The sequence below is a fragment of the Suricata suricatta genome, chromosome 11 (genome assembly GCF_006229205.1).
Source record: "Suricata suricatta isolate VVHF042 chromosome 11, meerkat_22Aug2017_6uvM2_HiC, whole genome shotgun sequence".
Classification (NCBI taxonomy): domain Eukaryota; kingdom Metazoa; phylum Chordata; class Mammalia; order Carnivora; family Herpestidae; genus Suricata; species Suricata suricatta.
The window spans coordinates 5662052-5680668 of record NC_043710.1 but is presented as its reverse complement, the minus strand read 5'-3'; the positions used below and the strand labels follow the sequence as shown (position 1 = coordinate 5680668).

Genomic DNA, 18617 nt, shown 5'->3' with positions numbered 1-18617 from the left:
TTTCATAGGTCAGCGTGGGCTGTCTTACTGCTTGCTGCCACCAGGTGGGGCTGTCTCCCCTTCCTGCTGAAGGCACAGCCTGCACTGTCAGGCCCTAGAAAGGTGGCAGCAGGTGGCATTAGTGAAGAAACGTGGGATGGAAAACCAGCCCACAAGGAGAATTCCTCCACGGAGAAGCCTCTGGCATGTCACTTGCAGACCCTGCACTCTTGACCCCTCAGAGGAGGCCTCCCCTGACTATTCATGTGGCCTGTAGCTGCTCTTTCTCACGGACCCTCTAAATGGCCCTGCTGAATCGTCAGTATCACATGGACAGATCATTGGCTGCTACAGCCAGATTCCATCTTAAATGTAAATACGAAGGAAGACCCTTCTAGAGAGGAAACTGGCACCTGGCCAAAGGACTGTCTCATAGTGTCCTAGGAATGCGGGACAAGGAATGCTGTAACAAAATGCAGTCAAGTTCTTACCTGAGATGATGCCCCCAAAAACACTAAGCATAACACCTAACATATAATGAATGCTCAATAGATAGTAGGGATCGTTATTACTACATCAGTACATTATTTTATACTAATGAAGGCATGTCTTGGTTGAGAGAACTTGTCTGGAAGTCCTACTTCAGTCCCAGGTGTATGGCTAACACAGTTTAGAGAGAAAAACCACTGATCCTCTGAGCCTCAGCCGCCTTAGAGTTGGCATAGCAGCCTCGTTAGCTCCAAAGTCACCTGAGTTCCAGTCTTTTCAGTGTGACGGCCTCAGGGCTGCTTGTCTAGGCAGAGCGTCTCTCTGGGCAGGCGGGACTGAAGTGAGAGCGTGGGCTCTGGAGTCAGACTTCTGAGTTTGAACCCTGACTCCATCATCCCACTGACTGTGATGTGAGGCAGCTGCCAGGCCTTCCTTTCCTCATCTACAAGGTGCCGTAAAGGCACATGCCTCGTGGGGCAGAGTGGGGACACCAGGAGAGAGTGCTGGCGAAGCCTCTGGCATGGTGCCTGGTGGGCAGGGGGACTGGCCGACTACACGGGAAGCATGCGGTAAACGGAGGCTGCTGTCGCTGTTCTTATTACACTCTCATAGAACCATTTCGGTTCTGGGCTCCTGAAATTGCTAGAATCTCGATGTCTTTTTAGTGAGCCCTTCAAATTCTGGCTCTGTTGGCCGGATTTCAGACTTGCCTTGCCGAGTCTCTATGGTGTTTCTGTTTGGAAGAGCCCCATGTGTCTTGATGTGGATGCGGGGCTTTGGGATCCTTCAGTGTGAAAGGCCCCTGGGGAAACACAAAGCGAGGCCATGCGTATACAGGGAAGTTCCAAATATACTAGAAAAACATACTGAGGTTATACATAGATAGGCAGGTGTGCACATGCTGCCCAACTTTTATCCTCTCTTTCTGATTTCCTAGCATTGTTATTTTATTTTTCTTAATCTTCTCTTTTGTTCCCCAGTGTCAGTTTATCGCCAGAACCAGAAGGAATTTCTGCTGATACAAGTTATTACAGTTGTTAGCTTTCCCGTGACTTGAGTACGCAGAAGCAGCAGAATTTGGTTTTCCAAGCTAGTAACAATAGGCGCTGACGGTGCTTCGGCTAGGGAGGTGGAGAGACTCGGCCTCTCAGCCAAGACTGCCTGCTGTACAAGAGTTGCCATTTCCATTGCGCCGTAAATAATGGTGTTAGAGACTAGTGCTTCGTGAAAAAGAGCCTAACTACTACCCCGCTCTGCCCCCCTCCAGGAGCATGCGCCCTCCCCGCAGCCCCAGCATTGCCCCGCGGGCACAGGACTTCGGACTGGTAGCATCTGCCTCCAGTGCTACACAGTTTGACACAGCTATTGCACCGCTGTGCTCCAGGCTTCTGGGGTGACAAAAGCCCTTCATATTTACAGGAGCAAAAGTAGGAATTTGGAGAATTGGGAGCTTGCTCCTAATGGGACTGTTTGGAACATCTAGAAGAGCCCGGGAACAGCCAGCAGGTTCCCTCTAACCTTAGGCCAAGTGAAAGTTGTTGCAACTTCACCATGGAAACAATTCTGTACCTGTCACAGGGCCAGACATGCTACTTTAACACGCTCCAGCAGAATGGTGTGATTGCTCCAATTCATTCCCTTTAAATGTGTTTAGTTCATTTGTGATACTGAAATCCAAAATTGAGTGAAATCATCTTTAGTCTTAAATCTAACCAGGACTTTCCCATGATTCTGGACTCTGATTGGTTATTCATATAGACAGTGCATAATGAACTAGCTTGCAATCTGAGGCAAACTATCCTATTTGGCTCTGAGCCAAACCATCTCTAGATTTGGGGTCACGAGGTCTAGCTAAAGACCTCGTGTTGGGTTAGTCTCGCAGATGGCTCAGAGCAGTGGCTCTCACCCAGGGCTGGTTTTTGCCTTCTTCCCAAGGAACATTTGGCGCCGGCAATGACTGGAGACATTTTTGATTGTCACAACTTGAGGGGTTGGGGGTGCTGCTGCTAGCACTTAGTGGGCAGAGGCCAGGGATGCTGTTGAACATCCTGCCATGCACAGGACACATCCCCCACAACAAGAAGGATCTGGCCAAGATGTCAGCAGGGCCGAGGTGAGAAACCAGATGGTGGAGATAGAATGTGACACAGGGCCTGCATTTGCTATTCTTGCTCATTGGTTTGCCAAGTGCCCCCTTGAATTTATAAGCCCAGTGTTTCTCAAGACTACTTAATTTACTCAGAGGAAGGATTTTGAATAATTGGGAGGAAGTAGGATATCTTTGATCTTTCCTGACTCCCTGGTTTCCAAAAAGATTGGCTAAGGCCAGTACCTTCCCTACATCCAAGACCCACAACAACGCTCAATGTCTTGTGACTTTGACGTAGCCTCCGCATAGTCAGAAACCATATTAGCAAGTATGAAAAATCTAGTTCTATGGATCAGTTGTTTACAAAGTAAATTTTTAATGTTTATGAAAAATGCTAGTAAGAGTTGAGGACAGAGGGAGAATTAATTCACACCTAAATGGCTTAGCATTGGGTATCTTTTTGCTTAGCTGATTCATTTGCCTTGAGGGTTTTGTAGATGTTTCTACAAAGCAAAATAAATTTGGCTACCACGGATGTCTTTAGTCTCAAAGTCAAAGACCTGAACTGTAAGATTTCCCTGCAGAAGAGGCCCCAGACGTCCCCCTGGGTGAGGGCGTTTACTGCACCCAGAGTGGGAGGCCTTGCTGCGCCATCCAGAGTCCTCTAAACGCTGAGCTGCGCTTCCCTGTGACCTGCTGTGAGAGTCCGAGAGACGAGGGCTGCTGGTCTCTGCATTGCGCTGTCCTGCTGATCGAATGAAGAGTAGCTGATCCTTCTGACACTTGGTTTTTGCAAAACGCATTCCCCGGAAGATGGAAATTCCACAGATTTTGATGAGATCTTTAAATTAAGTGGAAGCATTTCAAGCTTCTGAGGGACCAAGAAAACCAGTTAGAATGGTAGTTATTTGGATGGTGATGACTAATTATTATAATTTTTGCAGATGGAATTGGCTGCTCTAGAAAAAGTCAAATCTGCTTGGATTAAAAATCAAGATGACAGCTTGACTGAAACAGACACTCTGGTACGTGCAGCTCAGGCCCGTGTTCCGCTGCGTTTCTGTGCCTTTACAGACAAAGCCAGCAGACCTTCAGGGCCATCCTGGGAGTTCTGCCTACATCTGTGGACTTGGGAATGTGCTGTGTTCTCTTTCTCCTAGAATCCTTGCCCGTGAAATATCACCTACCCTAGAGGCCAGGTCTTTCCCCAAATTAGCAAACCAGAAATGTCCCCATTCTGCTCTTTAATTAGATCTGACTAAATGCTAATTTGGATAATTATCACTGTCTGTCATCCTTATTTACTTCTGAGAGATGACAACCAGTGTCTTCCCCTGAAAACCATCCCTTCCTCCAGTGTTGCCTTACAGAGTGACCTAGTGATTATCGGTCAGGTCCTCCCCCTAAGAGACTGGAGCTGCCCAGGAGGGCAGGCCAAGCCCTAGAGAAATGTACCGCGTGGGGTGGCCAGTTTATGCATTGGCTCCACGCACACGTATCGGGTGACTACATGTGCCATCAAGACACCGCCCTTCAGGGAGGGAGCCTGGCCGTGCACGCCGAGGCTCTGGGGCGGCCCAGGGAAGGACGAGGGACTCCGACTGGAGGGCGGCTTCTGAACGAGGCCTCTCAGAACAAGCTCCTGTTCGTCCCGTGGGCCTGGCGGCTGGACGCGGCGGGCGGGAGGAAGCGAAGAACTTTACCAGCTACCGCCTGGGGCCGGGTGCGCCGTGGCCTCACAGCGAGACCTGGGGGTTGAATGGAGTCCAGGGAAGAATTATCTAGGCTCATGTTTCCTGTAGTAAATAATGCTGCATTAAAGATCCAGTAAATAACCAGACATTAGACTTGATACAAGGTTAATTTAAAACTTACTATTCACTTGTGCTTGTACTTCACCAGTAATCTGAAAACCTAGCTTCCACTCTTCCCTGACTTTGGTCCATACTGCAGTGGTCATTTCAAAATGAAATTCAAAAAAAAAGAAGGAAAAAGAATTCCAATCCTGTTGTGTCATGATTAAAATTCTCCCTACCTAAAAAAGCCAGCTCATCAGTCCAGGTTGGTATGTTGACAAGCTCATAAATGCAGAGGACAGATTGACTAGCAAGAGCCAGCACCCAGCCCGCCGGGTTCACGGCATTAAATCGAACAGTAAGCTTCCGCATTGGGGAGATTGGAGGTGCAGAACCGTGTGATTCTAGGACAAGAGGGCGAGTGACTGACTCTCCTTGTGAGACTCCCCAGTGGTCACTGAGGGGGAAGTAACCCTCACCGCTTCCTCTCCTCCATGGCAGGAAATTACCGACCAGGACATGTTCGGAGATATGAGCACAAGTCTGGTGGTGCCAGAGAAGGTCAAAACTCCCATGAAGTCCAGCAAAACAGATCTCCAAGGTTCTGCTTCTCCCAGGTAACTCGAGATTGGAAGAAAATCCTAAAACGGAACAGAATTAAGGAAACCAAGCAGATGGTGTGAGGCTTGTGACCATAGTTAGCATAAGCTCATGGCCCAGGGAAGAGTGGAGTGGCAATGGCTTTGGGGTCACGGGCTATTTAACTACCTCCTTTCCACGTCTCTGGCAGCAAAGTGGACGTGGTGCACACGCCCCGGCAGAAGCGGAGCACACCCCTGAAGGAGCGGCAGCTCTCCAAGCCCCTGAGTGAGAGAACCAACAGCTCGGACAGTGAGCGGTCCCCTGACTTGGGCCACAGCACACAGGTACCCCGTCGCTCAAGGCCAGGGCCCTTGGAGCATCCCTAGACCTTGGCTTCTCTTTTGTTATCTTCCTTGGATAGTTAGGTAGAGAGGAAAGGAGGAATACTTTGGAATGTTCTGAATAAAAGTCTTGAAGACAGATCTAAATCCGAGAAGTCTAACATATGTGTTACTTACTACTGGTGCGGAATTGGCTTCGGTGCTGGTCTTCAGGGAGCGGAGGAGGAGCAGGAAATGCCAGCGTTGTCGCAGCCTGCCTTCCCCCTCCAGTGGCGGTTCCACACCTTACTTGTTCTGCCGCCTCTGCCTCCATTAGACCGCAGTCTAGAGACTGTGTAGTGAATCAGTTCTTCTAGAGGATGGCACCGTCAGAATCTCCTTGGGCATCACCCACCCGGCCTCAGACACCCCTGACACCACTGTGGGCCAGTTCATGTGATTTCAAGCTGGCAAAGCAACAGTATTAAGATATTTTGATTGAAAGACCCAAGAGTAGGCTGGAATAGAAGCAGAAGAAACCAGACCTCAGGAATTACATTCTCTTTCTGAGGGCCAGAGGCATCGAGGCCTGGGGAAGGAACCTTCCTCATCTGACACCCCTCACAGGGCTGCCCTTCCTCTAGAGCTACAGCTAGCCTGCCCGCTTACCGGACAAATAGCAGCAAGAGAAGTTTGTGTCGATGGCGCTTCCTGCATAGCTGAAAAAGAATGGGAGACCAGAATAGCCGGGGCCTGGGGCGAGGTGTCGTCCTCCTTGCTAATCGCTGTTCCTAAAGTACCTTTTGTTCCCCGTGACAGTGGGGCTCCCTGCACAGCTCACTGCCGCTCTCCTTGGTTCTCCCCCCATTGGCCTCATTTTCATTTCTGTGAGCACCTGGGAACTGTTACCTCCCTCCTCTCCTGGGGCTTCCTGCTGCACCGCTACCCTTCGGGGGTGCTGGATGTGTTTCTAGCGAGTCTGCCCTCCCTCCGTCAGGACAACCGCTGCGGCTTTGCTCCTGGTGTCTGAGTGTGTTCTCGGAGGACTCGCTGCTGGCTCTTTATCCTTCTCTCCGTTTTGCTCTGGCCAGTGGGGTGCTGGGTCTCCTCCAGAAACTCCTAGCCTCTGTTCTCCCTGAGTGCCCGCCCCCCAGATCCTCTGCCCTGGAGCGCCCCGCCCTGCCCTCAGGCCCTGGGGACTACCTGACCGGCCCTCTGCCCCCGCAGATCCCGAGGAAGGTCGTGTACGACCAGCTGAATCAGATCCTGGTGTCCGACGCAGCCCTCCCAGAAAACGTCATCCTTGTCGACACCGCGGACTGGCAGGGCCAGGTAAAGGGGGGCTGGGGAGGAGAGGCCCTGGGGGCCGGAGGCAGGACCTGGACAGATGGGAGAACAACCCCCGTGTCCCAGGCTCCTCTTCACTGAACTCAGCCGATAGCTCTGGGCTCCTGTCCCAGTTCTGTCACTTTCCAGTCTGTAGGACTTCACGTCACTAACATTCTGTACCTCAGTTTCCTCATCTGTAGAAAAGCAACAGTATTACCAGTCCTACCTTCCTTCCAGGGTGGTTGTGTGTGGTTCTTCTGTCTTGTCTGTCTGTCTGCTATGTCAGTGTAACAGAATAAAGGTATCTGGAAAGGTACAAAGTGCTGTAAAATGCCAAGGTTACCCTAGTGCCCGCGAAGGCGATTCAGAGGAGGCGGAGCAGTCCCCTCGGGCTCCCGGTCACTGCTGTCCCCACCCCACCCCCTTCCCGTAGATCCCTGTGGCAGAATCCCTCTCTCTGAGGAGCGCTGCCACCTAGAACATATGCTACAGAGGCAGCGTGAGAATCTAAAGATTCCTTACCTTCCCACGTTTCCTGACTAGCGTGTCTATATGGGGTCTAGCCCCACCTTCTCCGCATTGACAGCCAGGGACCTGACTTTGCCTGGCTCTGGTCTGAAGGACAGAGGACAGGGCCCTGCAACTCCAGCTGGTGTTGCAGCCTAGCCTGGTCCCTTGGTGCCTGTGGGGGAGCCGCGTTCTCGCTGCGCGGACTCACCTGTGTCCCCGCCCTCTCCCTCCCTGCCCCCCAGTACGTGGCAGAGCTGCTCCAGGACCAGCGGAAGCCTGTCGTGTGTACCTGCTCCACCGTGGAGGTCCAGGCCGTGCTGTCCGCCCTGCTCACCCGTATTCAGCGCTAGTAAGGCCTCTGCTTATCTCCTGCCCTTTGGGGTTCCCTCTGGCCTCCTCCTCCCACCCTGACTTCTAAGCAGTGACAGGACTGCCCGGCCTCACCAGACAAAACTCCTCAGTCCCTGTGTGGTTTGCCAGTGGCAGCCATGGTGCTCTGCTGTCCCTGCTGGCCCCGGGGTCAGGGAGTGAAAATGTCATTCTCCTGCTCTCCCTGCCTCCCCACTTGTACTCCTTGACCTGCCACATCTTTTTAAACCCAGGACGAAGAAGACCAGGGAGAAAGAACTAGGGTTTACAAAGGTGTTTTACTCTCATCCCTCTAACTGTGCCACGATACTTGGCATCCACCGTCAGGGCTTTCCCTTCCCAGGACCTCCCCAGAGGGGCCCAGAGTCCCTGTCAATGGGAATGAGAACTGCAGGCCTTCCAGGCGTCTGGGCTCACGCCCACCGCTGACCCTTGGCAGCACTGCCGGCTTGTCTCCCATTAGGCTAAGCTAATTCTTTCTTCCTTCTAGACAATTACCTGCCCTCTCTGATCCTAGATTTCTCTCCTAATTGCAAAAGCACTGTAGTTTATTGCCTCTTTGGGTATTATTTTGTTTATTGGCTAATTTTTCCCCTGTGGGTTGTTGAGATCAAGTAAAGTCAGAGCTTGGGGCCTTCCTCTGAGCAGGATGCTGGCGAACCCTGTAAATGTGGTTGTGACTCTTGCCTTGTTCCGCAGCTGCAACTGCAACTCCTCCATGCCCAGGCCGGTGAAGGTGGCAGCGGTGGGAGGCCAGAGTTACCTGAGCTCCATCCTCCGGTTCTTCGTCAAGTCGCTGGCCAGCAAGACCTCTGACTGGCTTGGCTACATGCGCTTTCTCATCATTCCCCTCGGTAAAGATGGGCGGATTTCACTCCTGAAGCAGCATGTTGGGGCTGGGCCCTACGAAGGGACAGTGAGGGAGGTCAAAGGCCAGGCCGTATTCTGTCCCTTAACCAGTTTACCTTCTCTGGCTTCCATCTCCCAGGTTCTCACCCTGTGGCCAAATACTTGGGCTCAGTCGACAGTAGGTACAGCAGCACCTTCCTTGATTCTGGCTGGAGAGACCTGTTCAGTCGCTCGGAGCCCCCAGTGTCAGGTAACGGCCCTTGGTGAGGAGCTGAGGCAGAGTGCCACCTGGTTCATGGAGGGCCGGTCTTGGCTGAAGGAGGAGGCCAGGAGAGCTTACTTTTTTTCCTCCCTGTGGCTCTACCTCTCCCAATCCCTTTGCATGTTTATTTTTTCAGTAAGTATTTATTAGGAGGAGGCCCATTATGGGCAACCCTTCTTCACTCTGGAAGTTTTTAATCTCTGCTGTTTGCTCTACTCCTATACATCTAGAAATAAGGAGGGCCATGAGGAGGTGGTGAGGAGGACATTTCTAGTTGGAGAAATAAAACATAAGAAACAATAGTTGGGGTGCCTGGGTGGCTCAGTCGGTTGAGCTTCTGGCTTCAGCTCAGGTCATGATCTCACAGTTCGTGAGTTCGAGCCCCACACTGGGCTCTGTGCTGACAGCTCAGAGCCTGGAGCCTGGAGCCTGCTTTGCATTCTATATCTCCCTCTCTCTCTGACCCTTCTCAGCTCGATCTGTCTCTCTCTGTCTCTCATAAATAAATAAATGTAAAAAAAACTTTTTAAAAAAGAAAAGAAACAGAATAGCTACTAAGCAATCTGTTGATGAGTGAATAATGCTGCGCTGACCATGTGTTTTCTCTGAAATACAGAGTCAAAGTGGCAGCACTTAGAGCGAGCCTGAGTTCTGCAAGGCTGAGGAGTAGCAAATGCGCCACCAGACCTTGAAGGAAGTGATAAGCAGAGATTGGTAGAGTGGATGAGTCCCTCTAGGTTATGAGATCGGTGTGAGCACAGTAGAGTCATGAGCATGATTAGCCTAGAAAAGAGCGGAACATTGAGGAACCGCAAACAGATTGGAAGGGAGAGAACAGCTCTTCGAGTCTTCGTTCCTTATATTCAAAACCAGAGGATATTTGGAACCTTTCTCCCCCTGGGGTCTTCTGATGGGTCTCAACAAGGGGTCTACGAGGGTTTTCCGGTTTCCCTGCTGAAATAAGGTGCCAGTTATCTCTCGTCTTTGCTGCAGAGCAACTGGACGTGGTGGGGCGAGTCATGCAGTATGTCAATGGGGCAGGCGTGACGCACCAGCTCCCTGTGGCCGAAGCCATGCTGACCTGCAGGCATAAGTTGTAAGTCTGACTTCAGGGGATTTCCTGAAAATAGGGTGGGTGGGCTAGATAAATCATGAGTTTTCTTTGCTTTTCCGTATTTTCCTTCTCCCCACCTATTTCTCTTTGTAGAAACACAAGAGAATATGAGAGACAGCGTTTTTACTGCCTCCATCCAGGCCCAGTCCCTCCCATCCTTGTCCTGGGCCCCTCTCCCCATAGATGCCCCCTTAGTGTAAGAGAAGTCCATCCCAAGGGCTAGAATCCGCATGCGGGAGAAGGAGGTGCGGTACGCGGAATTGGGTCTCATGCCTCCATCTGCAGCTCCTCACGCCCCCCTGAGATATGACGGAAAGTGTTGTGCAGGGTCGGGCTCCCTCGAAGCCACAGTAAAACATCAAAAGCTGTCTCCCCAGCCCTCCGTGCGGTATCGCCCCCTGACTGTAGGCTTTCCCTTCTCTCCCTACAGCCCTGATGAAGACTCCTATCAGAAGTTTATCCCCTTCATTGGTGTGAGTACTGACTCCCCGCTCCTCTGCACCCCACCCATTCTCCTGGCCTCCCCTCCACACACACACAAATAAAAGATTCATCTAGACAGCAGTTCTCATCCAGAGGTGATTTTGCCCCCAGGGGACATCTGTCCATGTCTGGAGACATTTTTGGTTGTCACAGCTGGAAATTGGGGTGCTGGCATCCCGCTGGCATCTAGTGGGTAGAGACCAGAGATGCTGCTAAACTTCCTACAGTGCACAGGACAGCTCTCCCCGCCCCCGGCAGACTGATCTGGCCCCAAGGTCAGTAGTGTCAAGGTCCCTGGGCTGGGACATGTACTGAGCTGTTCCTTTCGGTGTCCTCTTTTCCTGAATCATGGGCCACCCCAGGTCATCACCAGTGTCTCCTACTTATCACACCATGCCCGGAACCTGGTGCCGTGGCCTCAGGAGGGACATCCAGAGCATAGGTTCTGCAGCCTCCAGGGAAAAGAAAGTTGCCTCAGAAATAAAATGATAGATGATATTCTGAAAAGAAGTCCAAGAAGTAGGTATTTCTGTCTTCCGAGTCAAACGTGCCACTGTAAAGAAGGGTCCCTTCTTTCCCTTCCTGTTTACTCAAAGGAGAAGTTGATTTTGAAAATAAAAGGGAAATGTCTCGGATATCTCTGCAGTCAGGTGGCCCTGGCCTTTGCTTCATTTGGCAGTAGCTGGGCCACAAGGCAGAGACCAACTGAGAAGGAGACCCCAGAGGTGACAAAGCTGACACCCTGCGGGGCCAAAGCACTCCACAAAAGCGTGGCTGAAAATTCAGATTTTCCTGTGTGAGACAATCGAATTTCACTTCCAAATCGGCTTGTATCTTTTCCTATGCTCTCCTAGCTTTGGGCTTGTTCTTTGCTCGTCCCAGATTCTGGATGTCTCGAGTGATCATGGGAGATCCCTGAGCCTGGAGAAATTCGGGTGCTCTTTTGGGCCTTGCTAAAGCCTACTGTCTGAATGATCCACTCAGTCCTTCTTGGCCACCGGGGCTACTCCCATTGCCATGTTGGAGGCTCCAGACCGTGGCCTGTAGCCGAAGCTGGTGGTTTGATACACATCTTTATGGAGCTGTGGGCTGCTGCATACTCTGGCCTCACAGACAAGAGGGAAATGTACAAAACTGAAAATTGAAACCAACAAAGGAACTGGCAGCCTCACATAATGCCAGAGGAGCAAGGGGAGTTGTACCCAGGAGGTTCAGAGTGTCAATATGTTACTTTCCGGGAACTACAATAAGGCTGCATAGAGAATCTGGGACCAACTTCAGTGAATAGCAGCCCTGTGTTCTGAGCAGCCTTGATGGGACCATCTGCACGTCATCTGCACTCCCCGCCAGGCCCCAGGGTTCAGCTTCCCTGACCCCCAGCTCTGCTGCACCTCTGCCGGTGCTAGGCCCTTGGCCTGCAACCTCACAGGAATTCACCTGTCACGTCAAGTCACAGCTGCAACCTTCAAATAGTCTGTTTCTAGCTGAGCCCTTTGCTGGCCGCTGGAGAGCCTCCTCTGTCCTCCCCAGAATTCTCTGTGAGAAATCTAAAAATCCTTTGGGAAGCCGAAGTTAATACCACTGCCTTGAGGCAAGGAAGGGGCGAGGGTCCCTGGGATCACTTCCTTACCCCTACTCTCCCAGATTCCGTACAGCAGGTCTGGAAAGGGGGAAGCTGGTATCAGCACATCAGCATGTCGCCTTGCTCCGTGTGACAGGCAGGCATTCTGAGAGCGCCTCCCCTGCGCCAGCCCGTCTCGCTGAGCTTTCCCAGAGCAGTTCTTTACTTCTCTGACCTGGGAAGATGGCCGCCTCCCTACGTGGTCTTAGAGGAAATGAGATCCGAATACTGAAATGGTTCCTACCTTCGGGGTAGCTTTGCCCTCCCCAGAGATGAGCCCCTAGGTCTCATGTGCCTCCACCTCATTGTTTGGAACTGGGCTTTTGTACATATCTTAAAGATCTGGGCTGCTCTGGATTTGCAAAGATTTTAAAAGCCTCCAACCAAATAATCTACAGTAATGGCTGTAAACCCTGCTTGCAGCTGGCTCGGAGTGTGGCCAGCTTCAGCGAGAGGACTCAGTGCGGTGTTTCCTTTCTCAGGTGGTGAAGGTGGGTCTGGTTGAAGATTCTCCTTCCACTGCAGGTGAGCCTGGGGTTCTTTTGCTTCTGTGAAGTGAGGTGATACCTTCTGGGCCTCCCCTTTAGAGCAGCAGGCCAGAAGGTGAAGATTTGGGGGGTCCTAAGGTTAAGTCAGAGTTTGAGCTGGAAAACTTGGGTACCTTCACTTCCTGGTAAAGTGGTAGCAGGGGCCGGTGGGAGGTGTCAAAGGCTGGGCTGCAGCTAGACAGAGAGGTACCTTGACCCCTTGGCTGCCTGTGTTTGTCCCCCTGACAGGTGACGGGGATGACTCACCGGTGGTCAGCCTTACTGTGCCCTCCACATCACCGCCTTCCAGCTCGGGCCTGAGCCGAGACACCACAGCCACCCCTCCTTCCTCCCCATCCATGAGCAGTGCCCTCGCGGTTGTGGGGTAAGGCTCTCGCCCATACCTCTCCTTCCCACAGCCCCCTCCGTCAGGGCCCCGGAGCTGTACTGACTCCCCCCCCCACTCCCTCCCAACCCCGCCCCTCCAACTCCACAGCAGTGTATAATTGACGGCATAGTGAGTGTAGAAGGCAGGTTAGTGGCGAGGACATAGGAGTTTGAATTCAGAGACATAGGTCACTAGCCGGGCAAGTGGAACAGCTCTGTACAGTGGAGGCTCCTTTCTTCCCTATCTCCCAGGATAAAAGAATTGAATGAGACAAATGGCAGAGACGCCCTTTGTAACCCGTAAAGTGCCGTACAGGAGTCTTACTGGGGGACTGCCCAGCGAGGTGGAGTGTGGGCACGGGAGCCCTGCACACCTGGCTGTTCTACATTAGCTTGTGTGAGAGAACGAGTTGCTCAGTGACACTTGATGAAGCTCAGTGAGAGAGACCACGTCAAGGCGAACCGCCGAGATAGGTGCAGGGAGCGCTGCCGCAGGTTTGCAGGTGGGGGTTTCTACCCAGGGCGCAGGTCTGGATGGAAAATTACTAAGAAGAACCATTAGGGGTCAGGGGGGATTCTAAACCGACCTAACAGGGTTCTTACTGAAGACAAGTCAGGATGTCAGACATCTCAGGGGGCGGGGGGCGGTGAGGAAGCTGAGCAGGTGCCCCAGGTGGTCAGGTGCGGGGGGTGGGGACTCTTGCTAACTGGATTTTACCAGATGTAGGCAGATGGGCCTAGGAAGAAGTTTAGGAGCCAGATTAAAGTTTCTAAAGTTTGGTCAAGAGTCTTTATCACTTGGACATGTTACTCAGCTTCTTTTTCGACTCTAAGTAGAGTGAAATAGCCATGTCACAGTTTTGTGAGGCTTAAATAAGAACCTGTATGGTTTGCTGCCTGGCACCTGAGGGGGATCGCCTTCTTTCGTGCAGTCTGTCTGTCTGTCAGCAGGGTGCCCGTTGGAGGCACTGGAGCTGTAACAGCTAAGAACGTCCTAGTCCCGGAGCTCGGGCTCCTGGGCCCTGGCAATGCCCGAGCAGCAAAAACTTTCCACTTGTGTCGGTTGCAGTAAGTGCTATGAAAAATTAGTAGGGGGATGGCTCTGAAAGGGGAAGGAATTTCTTTAGGACCTCAGGTACCCATAGTTTAGATCAGGGGGTCAGGGTGGCCTCCCAGAAGGCAGCCCTCGTGGCAGGCCTGAGAACACGAGGGGCTGACAGAGGTGCGTGGAGCAGGGCGCTCCGCAGGCGCCCGAGGGCGCAGACTGTGAGGCAGGGGTAGGGCAGGCGCGGGTCAGGGACACAAGGGGCCCCTGTGCCGCCTTCCTCCACCTTCCCTTGTTTCTCCCTTACCTCTTTGTGCTTCTTCTGGGACGGTCCTCAACAGCAGAGAGGGGAGACACTGGCCTCTTTTTCTTTTCCAGAAACACCAATGCCAGGGTAATGGTCCCTGAAGAATATGAATGTTCTTAGAGGGGGGAAGCCTGCCTAGCCCCTCGGACCCCAGCCCTTATCCTCCCTCACCCCTCCTCCCCTTTTCACTTCCCAGCAAATGGTCTCTGCTGCTTTATGGAAGGGACAGTGCAGGAAAGGCCGGAACGCCACATCGCCCGTAATGCCTTGCTGCGCCAGGCTTCCTGGGGGTCTGGGGACCAGCCTTTACCTTGACCTCCTTTTCTATCCCATTTAAGCTGGGTTTTAATGGAACCACTAAAACTAGGCAGAAAGAGAAATGTCAGATGACTTTTGTAGCCTGTGTACCTATTGTGTCTGACGCCTTCTTTTCAAGAAAACATCAGCTCTTTTTCCCCTCGGAGCTAAAATTATCCCGGAGCCAGAAGTGCCATAAACAAGAGAAGGCCACAGGGCAGCAGCCGTCAGCGCGGCCTCCGGGGCTGCTGCGGGGCTGCCCGTGGGCTTTCTGGCTCTGCCCCACTGCATCCCCGCAGCTGTTGGCTGGGTTTTGCCCGGGCTCTGCTTGTTGGGTGTGTACATATGTGTGCATGTGTGTGTATATGTGTGCATACATGCTTGCTGGGTGTGTGTGTGTGTGTGTTTGCATGTGAGTGTGTGTATGTATGTGTGTGCAGCTTTCTTCCTAAAGCTCCTTTCCTGTCCGCTTCCCTCATCCCCTCGCTCACAGGGCCTCACAGGGCCTCAGGTCTTTACCCGCTCCTGGCTCTGTCCTCTGATCAGCCTGCCTCTCTCTTCCCACACGAACCAGTTCCATGAGACTGGAGTCTGCCGCCTCCTCTCGCCCCTCCCGGAGCCTGGCAGTCTCCTCCGGGCCCTCCAGTCTGGCCTCGTAGTTGGGAGCTGAGGGCAGAGCCCACTCTCCGTTACTGTTCCCCTTCCTCAGGAGCCCCAACAGCCCATATGGGGACGTGATTGGCCTCCAGGTGGACTACTGGCTGGGCCACCCCGGTGAGCGGAGAAGGGAAGGTGACAAGAGGGACGCCAGTTCCAAGAACACTCTCAAGAGCGTCTTCCGCTCAGTGCAGGTTTCCCGCCTGCCCCATGGTGGGGAGGCCCAGCTTTCCGGCACCATGGCAATGACTGTGGTCACCAAAGAGAAGAACAAGAAAGGTAAGTGACATCTGAGGCCAGGGACAGACGGGGCCACCGGGGCTCCCCATCTCTTCTCAGGGCCTGGGATGGAATCTGCTTCCGGGAGCCCTTTGGCTGAGGGTGAAGCAGCACGTATATGCTGTGGGCCTTGCGGGACAAGGCCGTTCCTTCTGTAGCGAAGGAAACGGACATCCCCGTGAGCATTTGGTCCCTACCTGCTGAACATCAGCACCTTAGGGGCAGTGGAGGGAGCCTTTCCAGCCACCGCCCTCAGGGATGGACCATGTGACAGAGGAGGCCACCACTGTGTCCTTGTTGTTTAAGAATGAAAGGAGTACACCCCGTTCTGGGTAAGACGGGGTGGTTTCAGTCACTAGAGGTAGAGGTGGGGGTGGCCTGGGTCCTGTACTCCGAGAGTTCAAGGCAGGAATACCACTGCCAAGGCTAGGGCAGAGCGTGCTTCGGTCTGCTCCCCTGGTCCGGCTGTGCCCCTGCCATAGCGGGCACGCCTGCCTGGTGCCCCCAGGGCCCTCACGGCCCCACCCGTCGGCCAACTGTCAGGCAGGGGCTTTCCTTCATTGCTGGACCCTTCGTCCTCAGAGCATTCCCAAAGCAGCGGGGCCTCTTTCTGTTCATGCCCCTGCTCCAGAGAGTTCTTGAGGCCAGGCGGGGGACTGTGCCTGACCTAAAGCCCAAACAAGGGCAGGCCTGTCAGCTCCACGTGTCTTGCTTGCTGCCCCAGCATCCCCAAGCAGAGATGGTGCAGACCCTCCAGTGTGGCCTCCCTCCTAGCCACAGTGGACTCAGCCCTGCGTGGCTGTGAGTGCATAGAAAGGGGAGCCCTAGGGCAAAGGCTCCTTGCCCTCTGGGCTACCTAGAACACTCACGCTGGAAGGGACCTCAGAGACCCAACTGACCTCAGGCCCTCTTTATACAGTTGACGATACTGAAGCTCTAGGAGAGGCCTGTGCTGGGAGGGGGCAGGACTCGAAGATCCTGGCACGTGCTGCCTGCCTACCCGGAGCCGGGGAGAGAGGATGTCCGTCTACAGAGCGTCTACCCCTCCCACAGGAAGGAGGGCTGGCGGGGATGAGAGAGAGGAGGGGTGACTGCTTTTCCAAGGGCTGTGACCGAGGTGGCTCTGCTTGCTTTGCAGTTCCCACCATCTTCCTGAGCAAGAAACCTCGAGAAAAGGAGGTAGATTCCAAGAGCCAGGTCATCGAGGGCATCAGCCGCCTCATCTGCTCTGCCAAGCAACAGCAGACCATGCTGAGAGGTACGGGGAGGCACGGGGTGGGGGGGGCCGCCGGGCAGGGGAAGGGGGCTCTGCAGGGAGGGCGGCAGTGGCCCTCCCAGAGGGACCCTGGGGCGGTGGCCTTAGCAGCCCCGGTCACCCCCTCCTTCCCCTGTCACCCCAGTGTCCATCGACGGAGTCGAGTGGAGTGACATCAAGTTCTTCCAGCTGGCGGCCCAGTGGCCCACCCATGTCAAGCACTTTCCAGTGGGACTATTCAGTGGCAGCAAGGCCACCTGAGGGCACTGTCTCCTGGCCACTCTCCTCCCTCCTGGCACTGCCACCAGCCTCACCGCCTGCGGGCAGGGGGAGGCCAGCAGGCCCGGGTCCGGCACCCCCTTCCTGGCCCTGAGGCCCGCATCTCTCTTGCCCGGTCCCGAAGGACACTGCCAGCTCCCCTCCCTCCCGCTCAGTCCCCGCCCTCCCGGTCCAGGCCAGGGCATGTTGATTTTGCCTTCTGGCTCCCAGCCCTGGAACTGAGTCCTCTGGGCCTTCCCTCACCGACTTCCAGTCTCCCCATGTGGCACCAGTTCCTTCCCGGAAATGGGACCCTGGAGCCCTAGCCCCCAGCGGGGTATCCAGCCCTCCTCCTCCCTCCACTGGCGCCCAGGGCCACTTCCTGCTGCTGTGGGTTCTCCCATCATGGGGTGGGAGGCGCACCCCGAGCCCAAGGGACCCCCTCCCCTCCACAGTCACAGGAGCAGCCCCACCCCTCCCGCACCCCAGAACAGCATTTCTGTGATGATTCCATGGGTTTCTGGGGTGCAGGGGCCTTCCTGGTCTCCCCCATGCACGACTTCCTCACTGACCCCTAGGTCCCCCCTAGATGTCGCGAGCGTGTCTTTGGTTCTCTGCGCAGCCAGTCTCTTGGTGGCTCCATGTGACTTGCTTGGGCACCAGTCGCTGTCCTTGTGGCTCCCTCTTGTTGATGACTCTCCTCCCTCTGCCTCCCACCCCCTACACCCCAGCACAGAGCTGCCTCTTCCTGAACTCCAGACTGGGACAGATGGGAGGCAGCCCCCCGCCGGCATACTGTCTGTGACCCTCCATCCCCCTGTGCCCACCGTGTCCATTTGTGTCCCATTCCCCAGTGTGTCCTTCCGCTCCTCGTCGCCTGGACAGAGCCCGCCTCCCCAGCCAGGCCTCTCTCCAGCAGGCTCCAGACCCTCCCTCTTGCCACGGGGGCCGGAGCCAACTCCTCAGCCTCGACATCAGCCTTCTCAGGAGAGGCTGAGCGCGCAGGGCCGCCATCCCAGCCACGGCGCTCTGTCCACCCCGACCCCAGCACCTCCAGAGCTTTACCATCACCCTTTCACCCTTCTAGAAGTTTTTGCACAGAACTTCATTTTGAAAAGTGTTTTTCTCATTCTCCATACCTCCCCCAGACTCCTCCAGCCCTTATACCCTTGCTCAGCCCTGCTGTCCAGAGCGTCTCCTGGGCCGAGCTGCTCTCTCTAGGCCGGAGAGGGGTGGGGATTGAGGGACTGAGTGGATGTTGGGTTTTTCATTCAATAAACTGGTGATTTCTTACCAACTAGCAAGGCTTGGGCTTTTATGCCTCTCACTGTGACGCAGGATCTGCCCGACCCTCTCCCCTCTGCACCACACAGCCGACTCCTCTCAAATGGCTGGAAGAAGCATATTCTCATTTCCTTAATTATAGAAACAGGCATAAAAATGTCTCTCCCAGTATGAGGCAAGCAGAGGTCAGAAACAGAAATAACACTCTTCTCACACCAGAATCTCATTTTTCCTCTAGGACTCTTCATCCCCAAATCCCACTTCCTAAGACAGTGACATGTCAAGGGCGGTTTCTATCTTCCGATTGATGATTAGAACTCGGCATCTTTCCCTCTACTAGGCTGACGTCCTGCCATAGTGTTTGGAAGCTGGTGACACCTGAGGCCGAGGTGGGGAGGGCAGAGCTGGGCTTTATCACTGAGTTGGCTTTCCTGCCTGCACTTCACTTAGAGATGGAACCCAGTCAGAGCCCCTGCTCTCTGGGTGCTGGGCTTCGCACACCCCCGGAGGGAGGTCTGCACACCAGCCT

The 18617-nt window shown here is 54.0% G+C and overlaps 1 protein-coding gene across 2 annotated transcripts in view; it reads left to right on the top strand.

The window, feature by feature from the left end:
• PACS1 (phosphofurin acidic cluster sorting protein 1) overlaps window positions 1-18104 on the top strand; it is a 145352-nt gene extending 127248 nt beyond the window's left edge. The window contains exons 11-24 of one of the 2 annotated variants that reach the window (XM_029915362.1): window positions 3502-3582; window positions 4855-4970; window positions 5144-5279; window positions 6483-6587; window positions 7337-7443; window positions 8163-8317; window positions 8452-8562; window positions 9568-9670; window positions 10119-10161; window positions 12275-12317; window positions 12569-12704; window positions 15065-15291; window positions 16430-16549; window positions 16692-18104. In XM_029915362.1, coding sequence (XP_029771222.1) covers window positions 3502-3582; window positions 4855-4970; window positions 5144-5279; window positions 6483-6587; window positions 7337-7443; window positions 8163-8317; window positions 8452-8562; window positions 9568-9670; window positions 10119-10161; window positions 12275-12317; window positions 12569-12704; window positions 15065-15291; window positions 16430-16549; window positions 16692-16807 — 1599 coding nt within the window. In that variant the 3' untranslated portion in view covers window positions 16808-18104. Of the gene's footprint in view, window positions 1-3501; window positions 3583-4854; window positions 4971-5143; window positions 5280-6482; window positions 6588-7336; window positions 7444-8162; window positions 8318-8451; window positions 8563-9567; window positions 9671-10118; window positions 10162-12274; window positions 12318-12568; window positions 12705-12958; window positions 13352-15064; window positions 15292-16429; window positions 16550-16691 lie in introns of those variants that run through there. The other variant, XM_029915363.1, reaches the window with a different exon arrangement.
• The last annotated feature ends 513 nt before the right edge of the window (window positions 18105-18617 follow it).